This window comes from Pleurodeles waltl, chromosome 11 (assembly GCF_031143425.1).
Source record: "Pleurodeles waltl isolate 20211129_DDA chromosome 11, aPleWal1.hap1.20221129, whole genome shotgun sequence".
Lineage (NCBI taxonomy): Eukaryota > Metazoa > Chordata > Amphibia > Caudata > Salamandridae > Pleurodeles > Pleurodeles waltl.
Genome location: NC_090450.1, coordinates 379782834 through 379796782, shown reverse-complemented (window position 1 = coordinate 379796782; position 13949 = coordinate 379782834). Strand labels below are relative to the sequence as shown.

The 13949-nt window shown below is 45.3% G+C and overlaps 1 protein-coding gene across 2 annotated transcripts in view; it reads left to right on the top strand.

Annotated features, from left to right (window-relative positions):
• Nucleotides 1-13949, top strand: part of YEATS2 (YEATS domain containing 2) — a 1667962-nt gene that overhangs the window by 833631 nt on the left and 820382 nt on the right. For both annotated transcript variants that reach the window (XM_069213699.1, XM_069213698.1), the window contains one exon: nucleotides 4684-4793. In XM_069213699.1, coding sequence (XP_069069800.1) covers nucleotides 4684-4793 — 110 coding nt within the window. The remainder of the gene's footprint in view (nucleotides 1-4683; nucleotides 4794-13949) is intronic.

Genomic DNA, 13949 nt, shown 5'->3' with positions numbered 1-13949 from the left:
TAAATCAGCCTGTAAACACCTTACCCTCCACTACCGTCTACACCTATTTCAAGCTAAAGAAATTATTTCTAGCTGCTCTCAGTGTTCCAACTGCCCACAGTCTGAGAGGAGAGAAAGGAAAACTGAGTGCCCATCAGGTCGAAGGTGAGTTACTCATCTGGGACTTCTTCACATCTGCTGCGGCACTGGACATGTGTTGCTTCATCTTCTGGGAGACTATATGGTGCTAATAGTGTAAGCTTCTGTAATGATAATGTTCTTTGGGTGAGTGATGAGGTGGGTTGTGGGATTCATTGAGTCTTTGACAGACCCCAAGAAGAGAGCAAGAAGTGAGGCCCATGGTATTCGCTGCGGTTTACTGATGGTCCAGCCAACCCTTTTGCTCAGAAGGCTGCTTGGGGAGAAGCATGCCAGAGAAAATCTTTCTCTCAGAATGGCATATTGTTGCCTTCGAGTTATCAGTCTGCGGTACCTTTAAGGAGCTTACTCAGGAGATTTTCCTTAATCCAGATGATCTCTATGCTATATTGAGAGAGTCTAGCATGGTAATGTAGGAAAGTACCATCTTCCTTGGCATGTAACCCCCATTTTTACCTGTATGTCAGTTTGTTTTTGCCTGTCTCACTGGGATCCTGCTGGTCAGGGCCCCAGTGCTCATAGTATATGGACTAATGAGTGTGTGTGTGTATAGTGCTTAACTGTGTCACTGAGGCTCTGCTAATCAGAACTAATCTGTGCTTATGCTCTCTCTGCTTTTACATTTGTCACTGTAGACTAGTGAATTAATTTACCAATTTCAATTGGCACACTGGACCCCCCTTATAAGTCCCTAGTATATGGTACCTAGGTACCCAGGGCATTGGGGTTCCAGGAGATCCATATGGGCTGCAGCATTTCTTTTGCCACCCATAGGGAGCTCAGACAAACCCTTGTCCAGGCCTGCCATTGCAACCTGCGTGAAATAACGCACACGTTATTTTACAGCCATTTTCACTGCACTTAGGTAACTTATAAGTCCCTATATGTCTAACCCTCACTTGCTGAAGGTTAGGTGCAAAGTTACTAAGTGTGAGGGCACCCTTGCACTAGCAAAGGTGCCCCCACATAGTTCAGGGCCATTTCCCGGGACTTTGTGAGCACGGGGACACCATTACACGCATGCATTACATATAGGTCAATACCTATATGTAGCTTCACAATGGTAACTCCGAATATGGCCATGTAACATGTCTAAGATAATGGAATTGTCCCTCCATTCCAAATGTGGTATTGGGGAGCCAATTCCATGCATCCTGGGGTCTCCACCACGGACACCCAGTACTGCCAAACCAGCTCTCTGAAGCTTGCACTGCAGCTACAGCTGCTGCCACCTCACAGACAGGGTTCGGCCCTCCTGGGGTCTGGGCAGCCCAGTCCCACGAAGGCAGAACAAAGCATTTCCTCTGAGAGCAGGGTGTTACACCCTCTCCCTTTGGAAATAGGTGTTACAGGCTGGGGTGCCCTCCTTGCATAAGCCAGTTCAGGGACCCCTTGTCCTCTGCTCTGGTGCAAAACTGGACAAAGGAAAGGGGAGTGACAACTCCCCTGTCCATCACCACCCTAGGGGTGGTGCCCAGAGCTCCTCCAGTGTGTCCCAGACTTCAGCTATCTTGCTTTGGAAGGTGTGTGGGCACGTCAGAGACCCCTCCTGATAGGGCCACACCTGATAAGGTAGCCAATCCCCCTCTCAGGGCTATTTAGGGTCTCTCCTGTGGGTTCTCTTCAGATTCTGCTTGCAAGTTTCCTTCAGGAATCTCCTGCAACAACTTCATCATCCTCTGACCTCGGATCTACCGCAGCCTGCTCCAGTAACCGCTGTAACAGCAACAAAGTATCCACAAGGGATACTTTTCCTCTGCGCCTTCAGCTCCAGCCAGCAACTGAAACAGTTTCCACGGTGTGCACGCTCTGGGGACTCCCTGTCTTCATCCTGCACCAGAAGGATGAAGAAATCTCCCGTGGGGTAACAGAGTCACTCCCCTGCTCCAGCAGGCACCGTCTAAGTTGATGACCGGTGCCCTTGGACTCCCCTCACAGCGACAAGCGTGCTCCTAAGGACACAGAGGTTGGACCCCATCGACATAGACTGTCCTGAGGTCCTGCTGATGCAATTTGGAGGAGGTAAGACCTTGCCTTTCCTGAGAGCGATGGTACCCCTGTTTACTGCGTCGTCTTCAACTCCTGAGGCCTCTGTGCACTATTTGCAAAATTCCTTTGTTCACATGCTGGCCCAGGTCCCCAGCACTCCATCCTGCGTCTCGCAACTCGCTGAGTTGTTCGCCGGCTGCTAGGGACCTTACTTTGTTGTGCTGTACTAACCGCGTTACACACCTCCTTTGTCCCCATGTCCTGGGACTTCCGTGTGTGCTGTCTGGCATCATGAGAGCTCTTTAAAGTGCTGAGAGCCCCCTCTTCCTCCTCACACAGAGTTGAGGCCCCCAGGTCCATCCTGGATCCAGCCAGCACCATTTTGACACAAAACACACTTTTGTCATAACAAAGGCTTGCTGGCGACTTCCAACACGAAATCACATCTGCATCCATCTTGACCCCGTGGGACATCCTTTGCATCACACAGGAACCCGCTGGAATCTTCCTAGGGTGCATTTCTGCAGTCTTCGACTAACCGGGAACTCTTCTTTTGCACCCTCTTCTGGGTTGGCAGGGGTTCCTGTGCTTCCTGGAACTTCTTTCAACTTCTGGACTTGGTCCCCTTCTTTTGCAGGTCTTCAGGTCCAGGAATCCAGCAGTTGTTGTTTGCAGACTTGGTTGGTTATTGCAATAATTTCAATCACGAGGTGTAGTGTGTCCTAAGGAAACTTGCAGTACTTTACTCCTGCTTTTCTGGGCTCTGGGGTGGGGTAATTTCCTTACCTTTACTGTATTCTTACTCTCCCAACGATTCTGCACACACTACACTTATCTAGGGGGGGAATTTGTGATTCGCATTCCACTTTCTTAGTATATCGTTTGTGTTACCCCTAGACCTATTTTCTCCCATTGCATTTTATAGCATTTCCTATTGTTTGCACTGTTCTATGACTATTTACTTGTCTAATTTTGGTGTCTAGTGTATATATTGTGTATAATACTTACCTCCAGAAGGAGTATTGTCTCTAAGATATTTTTGTTACTGTGTCACCCAAATAAATACCTTTATTTTTAGTAACACTGAGTATTGTCTTTACTTGTGTATAAGTTCTGTGTAACTGTAAGTGGTATTGCATGAGCTTTGCATGTCTCCTAGGTCAGCCTAAGCTGCTCTGCTATAGCTACCTCTATCAGCCTAAGCTGCTAGAACACTACTACTTCACTAATAAGGGATAACTGGACCTGGTATAAGGTGTAAGTTACCCAAGGTACCCACTACAAACCAGGCCAGCCTCCTACAGGTAAACTGCTGGTTTGACAAACACACCAAGAGAAGTGATTTCTCTGCAGTCCATCATCACATCTGGCATAACAATTATGAAAATGTCTCGTTTTATGCCTCATGAATCAACCCTAATCATGGTTGGAGGTAAGTGCCTAGTGATTCCAGAGATGAGTCAAATCTGATATGCGTGGAGAGAAGTCCACCCTGATAGTTTGCTGAGTGAAATCTCTTCTAGATTCATAGGCTATCCAAGGGCAGTGGTAAAAGGTTTTGAGGGGAAATGGAATGTTAAATCTGCAGGAGACTGAGTGCTTATTGAGGCGACTGGCAACAGAGTATGCATGTTTGAGGACCAGGTAGCAGAGACAGTGTGAATTTTTTTTTAAACAATGTGCATTTGGAGATATTTGGAAGGAAAACATATGAATGTTTAACAATTTGCTTTGGGACCTCACCTAAGGGGGTCCCTTGTTTCCTGACTGAGGCATCACCGGGGACTTTTAACACCTATAAGTGTGGGAATGGTGTTGGACTTGACGGACCATCAACATGGTGAAGAGAAATGTTTGCTCTCAATAGCTTTTAGACTCTGCCAAAGGCTGCACACGTCTAGTGCTATATCTGGAGGGACAATGATGACGGTGTTAAGGTCTGTGCCTGCAGAAACTACATCCTGCAACAGCAGTGTAAGGGGAATGTGTGAAGCTGAGACAGGTAGGCTTTGTTGGTCTCGTAGCCACAAAAATAGCTGCACTAGATATTGACCAGGAGATGTTGTCTTAAAGACTCAGGACCTTAGTTGACCTGAAAACTTAAAACATTGAACCTAGATGATTAAAACTGTGCATGTGATGAATTTTTTGAGGTGTATGCAGATTGGGACAAGGCGCATGTTAGTTTTCACTTAAAGCCAGACCCAGAGGGGTTTTCTGTGGGTAGCAGGGGTGTTAGTTTTGTTATGATGTAATGTTTTGATTAAGGTGAGTTTTTTTTCTCTGCAATGTGTTATGGTGTTTTCTTCAGTACCTTTATCTAACTTCTTGGCGATATGATTGGTGAATACGCTGTCCTATGATGATTGAGGGTGTGCCACTAAGCTGCTGCTACTAGCTGCTTGGCTACTTAATACATCTATTTAAATCTTAAAATTAGTATTTCTGTTATCTTTGCTCTTATTGTTCTGCGTGAACGCTGTTTTTTTGTTGTTTTTTTTACCTCTTCTATGTCTAGAGTTAATTTTGATGCATCTTCTACTCTGTGTGTTGCAGGTCTCCAGTCTAGTTCATCCGGGAGCACTGCTGGTGGAACACAGGGCACCAACAGTGGTTTATCACAGCATCTCTCGTTCACATCTTACATCCTCAAGCAGACTCCACAGGTAAGCATAAGAAATTGGTATACCGGAGTACATTGATTTGTGCAGCTGGTGCTGTGCTTGAATGTGATCTGTAACTTGCTTTACTTGCCATCATCTTTTCCATTCCCTGTACCCTCTGACCCATATAAGCCTTGGTTTCCTTGAGTTTGTTTCCTCCTGTCTTTTCTTTTTTTGTGCTCTGTCAGGCCATCCAAAACAGTTTTTTTAAGCCAAATGTATAGCGCGATCTATGAAGAGCATTCTGGAGTGCATGCAGGGTGAAGGGCACTCAAGACTGCAAGGGTCATTCTAATTCATTTTTAAGCAGAGTTGTAGAGGAATACATAGCAGTATGGAAACTGAGTACTGTAGAAAAAGTACTCCTTCAGCCAATGTTAAAACAAAGAATCAAATTCCACTTCTCTTCCCCCCCCCCATAAAGGCCAAACCGTGTGATGGATTCATTGGGTAGTGAAGCACCAGTTCTCCAGTATTGGATCTTTAATAGATTCACATGCTTGAATAATTCCCAGTCGTCGAAGTGAGTCGCATGGTACAATTGGAAAGCAGTATATAATGATACATATAGCCTATAATGGCTAGAAACATTCACTTCAGTAACTTATCCACATTATTTATTGAGAACCAAAGCTCAGCCAATTAGGCAACTGCCCTCATAGAAGACTTTCCAAGGAGGCTTCACTCCTTCAGATTTTCTACTGCCCGTCATGTGATGGGAGTCTCCCTGAGCTTTGCTCAGTTTGATTCAAATTTCTTAGACTTTGAAGGAATCGTCTTCAGAGACATTATTCAGGTTTATTTAAACTGACAAGTTCTGACTGCTCAGCCATGTCAGACTCAACAAGAAAAGGACGTTTCAGACCATGTGAAACATGTGGGAAGAAGAGGATGCACTCAAAGGATCCATACAAGGAGTGTTTACTGTCCCCATCCTGCACATAATGTAAAAGACTGCAAGTTATTTGTAGGAAAGTACCCTCTATTTTTCATGGTTACCCCCACTTTTTGCCTGCTATCAGTGTGTTTAGAATGTTTTTATTGGGATCCTGCTAACCAGGACCCAGTGATGGTGCTCGTTCGCTCCAGATTTGGTTACCTTGGACCTTTGTGCACTCCACAATTGGCATACTGGTGTCCCCTTTTAAGTCCCTCGTATATGGTACTTAGGTGCCCAGGGCATTAGGACACCAGGGGTCCTCCATAGGCTGCAGTATGTTTTATGCCACCCATGGGAGCCTATGCAAAATGTGTCTGCTGGCCTGCCATTGCAGCCTGCGTGAAAAATTGCATGAACCCTTTCACCACATGTCACTGCACCAGGTCACTGTAAGTCACCCCTATGGTAGGCCCTCCTGGCCCAGAGGGCAAGGTACAGGTCCCTGTGTGTGAGGACACCCTTGCATGAGCATAGGTGCCCCTACACACTCCAGTTCCATTTCACTGGACTTCGTAACATGGGCATGTTTGGTATCAAACATGTCGGAATCATAACCCAATACTAATGGCAGTATTGGTGGCATGGTTCTATGCACTCTGGGGGCTCCTTAGAGCCCCCCCCCCTCCAGTATTGCTCCTACCAGTCTTCCAGGGTTTTACGGGCAGCCCACCCTGCTGCAGCCCCTCTGACAGGTTTCTATCCTTCTGCTGCTTAACCAGGGGAAGGCAGGACAAAGGATTTCCTGTGGGAGAGGGGAGGCTACACCTTCTCCCATGTAAATAGGTGTTACTAGGCTTGGGAGGGGTAGCCTCCCCAAGCCACTGGTTTGCTTTGAAGGGCACATTTGGTGCCCTTCAAGCATAAACCGGTTAACACCAGACCAGGGACATTCCTATCCCTGCTCTGGCACGAAACTGGACAAAGGAAAGGGGAGTGACCACTCCTCTATCACCATCCTAGAGGTGGTGCCCAGCGCTTCTCCGGGTGGCCACTCGTTTCTGCCATCTTGAAAATAAGATGTGCAGAGGCCCCTGGGAGCATCTGAGTGGCCAGGTCAGGCAGCTGATGTCGGTGACCCCCTCTGATAGGGATCACCGTGCCGAGTGACCAAACCCCCTTTTAGGACTATTTACGGATTCTCTTGCAGGTGGGTCCCCAGATTAGACGTGCAAGACTCCACCAGGCCTCCTCTACATCGACCTCTTCTTCTCCTGGCCACCGGAACTGCAACTGGACACTTCAGGAACCAGCAAGACTGCAAGTCCTGAGATGACCTCACCTTGCAGCATTGTTTCCCCAGCTCATTCCAGCAACTGTGACATTTCCCCGGCTGTACATCCTCCGGGGTCGGCAAGACTTCAGCTGCACCAAGAAATAAAAAGGAATCTCCCTTGGAGTTAAGGAGTCACTCCCCTGCATCTTCAGGCAGCAATGACAACCGGCTGTGGGGCTCTGCTCTCCTCTGGAACTGCATGGATCCTGCAACACAGGTGGTGGTCTGGAGTGGTCCCCCGGGTCCTCTCTACCCTCTGTCCACTTTAGGAGAGGGTGAGCCCTTGCCTCTCCTTGAAAAAAAGATACCCCTGTGCACTGCTACTCTTGCAGCAACCAAGGCTTGTTGATTTCTGCTCCAAGGGATCTTCAGGCTCCGAGTAGCCCTGGCCTCCAGCACTTCATCCTTCCAAGCACAGTCTCCTCTATGCTGCTCCAGTGATGTGGGACTCCTTCAGGTGTACTGATTGTGCCTCACTGCAACTTACTCTGCCTTGTGCCAGTGGGGGCTGTGGCTGCTTCTACTGGCTCTCTCAACTTCTGAGAGTCATCCCGGACTCCCCTCCAAGGGCTGAGTCCCCCGGACCTTACTGGTTCTCTTCAGCCTTGCAAATCTTCTTTTGCTTCATCTTGTATTTGCCAAGGCTTGTTGGTGGTTCTCCTGACCACTGACCGACATGGGACATCATCTGCATGGCTCCAAGAACTTCTCTGCAGCTCCTGGACCCCACAGCTGATCTTCATCTCTTCTCGTCGACCCAGAACTCAATCCACAGAAGGGTAGGTAGTGGCTCCTGCCCCGACTGGACACTCCATCGTGGACTGGACCCTGTCCCCTCTTTTGTAGGTTGTCCTCTTCCAGAATTTTGCTTTGGGTTCCTCTGGTCTGGTCCTGTTCTTCACAATCCATTTTCTAAGTCCTCTTGATAGTCCTTGGGAAGACCAAGTAATAACTCTGCTCTCCTGGTTGCTGTGCGTCACTTAGGTACTCACCTCTTGGGGTCCCAGGTTCTCCCAGCTCCCCTCTAACGACCCCATATCCTTGGGTAGGGGACTTCACTTCGCATTCCACCATTTTAGTATATGGTTTGGCCCTCCCCTAGGGCCCTCACTATTTGTCCGTAATTCTTACCAATGCTTGTTATTTCTTGTGCCAATTCCTAATTATTCCTGTGTGTGCACATACACCCAGTTGGGGGATAGCCTATAAGTAATCTAGTTCAGTGTTATCTTTAATAAAGTACCTTTATTTTTGCAACACTGTGTGGTTCTTTCAGGTGTGATAAGCTGCTGAGTGACTGCTGTGGTGTTGCAAGTGCTTTACGCTCCTCCTAGATAAGTCTTGGCTGCTCATCCACAGCTACCTCTAGAGAGCCCTGACTTCTTGGACACTGTCTTCATTCACTAATAGGGGTTGCCTGTACCGGGTATAAAGTGGTAACACCATAGGTGTCCGCCACACACCTGCCCAGCTTCCTACAATATGTTGCACATTTTCTTCACACATTACATTGAAAGATAGAGAGGATGCTTCTCATTTGGCTTCAGAAATTTAAATATAAAGATTCCTCTTTTTGAACAGAAACAGAAAAATCCTGATGAAGGGACATGTCTCATGAGCATATGCTACCAGGGTCACCAAAAAGGCACTGAAAAGTACCCATCATTGGGTCATTTGGAGTGCCTAGGTCATCAGTAGACTGTTGCCATAATCAAAAAAGGAGAAAGTCCCCTCAGAACATGTTAATTCTGAACCTACCACTCCTTCTCTGGGTGCGAGGTTGCATTTTAAAGACATCATCCTCCATGCCATTGATGGGATAATCTATTACAGTGGCTAGTAAATCACATTTCATAATGTTGTCGATGACAACACAGTAGTTGAGACCCACGACGACTACGTTGGCACCAACTCCGTCATTTAGTTGTTGTGTCACTGGTGATAATTTTATAGACGCCTGTAACATCGACAATACTGTCAACTAGAACACTGTCAGTGATGGCACACTCAACCAAGGCACTGCCAACCAAGACATCGTTGATGAAGGCATCAGTGACAGTGGCACTGTTGACGAAGGCCTTGTCGACGACAGCACTGCCGGCAAACGACCCATCGATGACACAACCATCGACAGAGAGACCATCTCCAACAGTTAAGTTCCAGTTGGAGCGCTGATGTTGTCAACGACACCTATTCCATTAGCACTTTTACTGGATGAGGACGAAGGTCCTTTTGGAATGGCACATAGTCCCTTTGAACAACATGTTAAATGTCAAGATGATGATAACAATTATTATGAGGAACAATATTATCCCTGAGGACCGTATCAGAATATTGAAAACCCTGATCCTTACAGAGTCCAGTATCAACCTTATTGTCATCAAGAACTCCAGGTGGGTTTGGTCCAAATGCAAATAGCTCTGGTAAATGATTTTCAAACCATGTTACAAGATTATTAGAAGAGGTTTCCAGAGCCTGCAATGGTTACCTCTCCATCACAACTAACAAGACCAATGCAATCACCTCAAATTCAGGCCCCCATTACGTGCATTACGTCTTCTTTCACTGCACTATAACCCCAAAAAGGACGCCAATTTTAAACTTGGTAGTGTCACCTGCAGATGCGGCAATCTTCGTGGATGAGGATCGGGAAGAAGGAGAAATCAATAATAATATATCAGTTTCCAAAGATTGGGATGACTAATTAATCGTAGCACCATCTCTACCAGCACCACAGCCAGTGCACTTTCTGCTGGACAACTCTGCCGGTTTTCATGACTCAATGGAAAATGCAGCAAAGAGGTTCCAACTTCCACTTACGTTAAAGCAGTCAGGTTGTTTGTACGACTTCTAGGAGCCTGCAAAGAAATTAATCAGGGCAATCCCTATTGTGGATTTTATTTGGGAAGAATGTATAAAGACCATGAAGAATCCCAACTACAGTGTCGGCAGTAATACCTAGACTGGATAAGAAGTATAAGGCAGGTTTGCCGCCATGCTTAATTGGCCATCCAACGTCAGACTCTGTGGCTCATTGTCAATCCAAAAACCCTTCTACTCCTATTTCCACACCAGCGGCTAGAGAAGGCAGACGCTTGGACAATATATGAAAACAATTTTCCTCCATGGCAGCCATGACTGTTAAAGCGGCCAATTCTGTAGCTATTCTAGGCCGCTGCGGTAGGCAAATGTGGTCAGACATCACCACATAGTCGATCTCTTACCTGAAGATATGAAAGAAGAAGCAAAGTAAATATTGCAAGAAAGGGAAAGAATTTCCTCTAAGATCATTGATTGTTCAGTGGGCCTAGCACCATCAGGTTTTCACCAAATAGCAGGAGCTGCTGTTCTCAGGAGACAAGGATGACTGAAAGCAACATAATTCAGGCCAAAAATACAAAGTAAGATTCTAGACATGCTTTATGATTAAGCAGCACTGTTTGGCAAGCATGTGGAAGGTGTGTTGTAGGCTATTAAAACAGAGGCAGAATCTACCATTTCTTTGGGTACCTTGTAGATGAGAAAGCTTTCCTGTTGGGGAGCCAGAGGAAGAGGGCTCTATTTCTATAGAATAGTATATCAATCAAACAGGCATCAACAATATCAGCCCTTACAACAACAATACAGACCTTACTCCCAAGAACAGTTTATACAGCCACCAAAAGCGGCTTACACCAAACAAGTGCCCAGTAGAAAGCAACATTCTCAAGGAAGAGGCACTGCTCACAAAAAGTGATGATAGTGCCGGTTTCCCCTATGAATCCCGGAGTTCTACTGGATGCCTAATCCCAAATCATCTGATAACCGACAGATGGGTTTTAGATCAAATCACCTATGGACATACTTTGTAGTTCATCCAGAAACCCCCTCAAATACCAAACTGAAAAGAGCACCCCTTCCCCATCTGTGCCTGCTTCTGCGTGAAATAACAACCATGACCAACAAGGGCGCAATAGGAAAAGAACCGATCAGCAAGAAAGACATCTGGTTCTAATCTCAATTTTTTCTGATAAGAAAACAGGAAAGTGGTTCCCCATCTTACATCTCAGAAAGCTCAACCAGTATCTAAGGAAGCAATTCTTTTGCATGGTTACTCTTTAGGACATGCTACATCTTTTCAATCACAGAGATTATATGACAACATTAGATCTCCAGGATGCTTACTTTTACACCCCAATTAACCCAAATCATTGCAAGTTCCTAAGATTCAAGGTATCTGGCACTCAGTACCAATTCAAAGTTCTCCCTTTCGGATGAAAATCAGCACCCCGTATTTTCATGAACTGCTTAGCTGCAGTTGCAGCTCATTTGAGACTAACAGATTTCCAGGTATTACCATACCTCGATGATTGGTTGACAAAAGCACCCACCTTTTAACAGGCAGCACAGGCGAAAAGGGCCTGTCTTACACTTTTCAACAACCTGGGTCATAGGTTCAACATGCAAAAATCGTCTCTCAGTCCTCCAACAAGTGTAACGTTCTTGGGAACAGTTCTTGACACAGTTCAAGACAAAGCATTCATGACACAAGAAAAACAAATAAGGCTCCAACTTTTAGCACAGAAATGACTAAAAAGAATTCAGTTTCAGTTTGCCTATGCAAGTCACTTCTTGGAATGATGTCCTGTTATATGCCACGAATACTGTATTGCCATGTGCAGATGCAACCTTTACAAGAGGAATTAGGTAGTGGCTACAAGTTCAAGTGTCGTTTGACAATGTGATACAAATCAGATCGGGCATGACAACATCTTTGCAATGGTGGATGCAGGATACAAATCTGTTCAGAGGGTTAACATTTCTGCCTCATATTCCCGGCTTCGTTATCACCACTGACCCATCCCTGGAAGGATGGGGTGCTCTTCTATAGGATTTAGCAATTAGCGAAAAGTGGGCCCAACACCAGATGAAAATGCATATAAACCTGCTGGAACTCAAAGCCTTAGCACTGAGTCTGCAATAATTTCTACCCAGGATACAAGGTTTCATCAGTATTGAATTATACAGACGACAGCACCAGCATGCATTATATAAATAAGCAAGTGAGTACAACATCACCAGCTTTATCGTAAGAAGCACGAGATTTGGAAGTAGGCTGTAAAAAAAAAACATCTAACAAAGACGAGCATGTTACAGGAACAACCAATGTCCTAGCAGATGCATTGAGTAGAACAAATACCAGCTGTCACAAATGGGAGCTCCACAAGAAGTTCTAGACAGCATTTTCAATCGCTTGGGCAAACCAAACATAAAGCTGTTTACAGCAAAGGAAAATCGAAAATGCCAGTTTTATGCAAGCTAGCACCCACAACAGGTTGCATGGGGGAATGCGTTTCCTATCAGGTGCTTTTCCCCTCCAATGCCATTAATCCCAAGACTTCTCAAAGAATTTAAAAGGGAACCTTTCTAAATAATTTTGATTGCCTGAGACGGCCCAGGCAGTATTGGTTCACAGAGCTACTGCTCCTTTTAGAGGATAGTCACAATCAATCGAAGCCAGTACCAACACTATTGACAATGAGACACAACCAAGTACTTCATTCGAACCCAGCATCCTTACACTTGACAGCCTGGCTCCTGAATACAATGAGTTTGTGTCCTTGAATATTCGTAAAGATTCCAGAGAAATCTTTGCGTGAGCTGATGCTACCAATAACGCATGCAAACCTAGATGGAAGCGTTTCTGTTTGTGGTGCCAAAAATCGAAAGTTCATCTAATTTCTGCACTGCCGGAACATATTCATCCCTATCTGCTGCTTTTGGCAAAATTGGGCCTGGTACTCACTTTGATTAAGTACACTTGGCAGTGATCTCAAGGTTTAGAAGATCAGATAAATCACCTTCACTGTAGCCCTGCAAAGTGATCAACCAATTTCTTAAAGAACACTATAAAGTATTTCTTCCTGCAAAGATACAGCCTCCATCTTGGAAACTTAACACAGCAGTTGGACAACTGATGAAGGACCCATTTAAGCCCATTCACAAAGCAGATCTAGAATTTTATCATGGAAAACTGCACTTTTAGTAGTGCTTAACTCTTCCAAATCTTTAGAGTATGACTGAAAGATCCTTGCATACCTTAGATGTTAAAAGATGCCTCAAGTTGTATTTGCACAGGACAGAACAATTTAGAATATCCTAGTTTCCAAGCAGAGTATGGTTCAATGGATCGCAGCAGCTATACAGCTTTACAACTTTGTCACAGCAACGCTGTGAGGCCATTGAAGGTTAAAGTAAGAGCACATTCTACCAGGGCTGTCTCTGCTACCACCACTCCCTTGGCTGCTGTGCCTGTTGAATAAATATGTTGAGCACCAACATGGAGGAACAGGCACACGTTCACACAACACTACTGCCTGGAATCCTCTGACTGAGTGATGCGACTATGGGACAAGCAGTGTGGTGCCACCTATTTCATTAAGATGAACCTTGTCTTGTTCTATTACCCACCATCCGCTATGGTATTATTTTAATATTGATTGTGTTTGTGTTCTAACTGCTAACTATTATGATTCAAGCATCTGAATCTAGGAAAGATCCAATCCTGGAGAAGAAAGTAAGTGACCTGTAACTGTAGTTCTCCAGTGTTGGTAGTTTTCATAGGTTCATATGCGATCCACCTGCCTCCCGATGAAGCTTCCCTCATTTTCTAAGATTCTCTTATTCTGCTTGTGCTTGAAAGTCTGACAGAATGAAGCCTCTGTGCAGTGTGTTCTAGAGGGTGTTGTCATCTGATTGGCTGAACTGTAGGTCTCAATAAATGATGTGGATAGTTTATTGAAGTGAGTGTTTCTAGCCATTACAGGCTAAATGTATCATTATATACTGCTTTTTAACTGTACCGTGGGGCTCTTACTGCAGGGAATGACTCAACCATTTGACTCTAAGAAAGATGCCAGATCGGGAGGACTACAGTTACAGGTAAGTAACTTATTTTTTTTTTTTT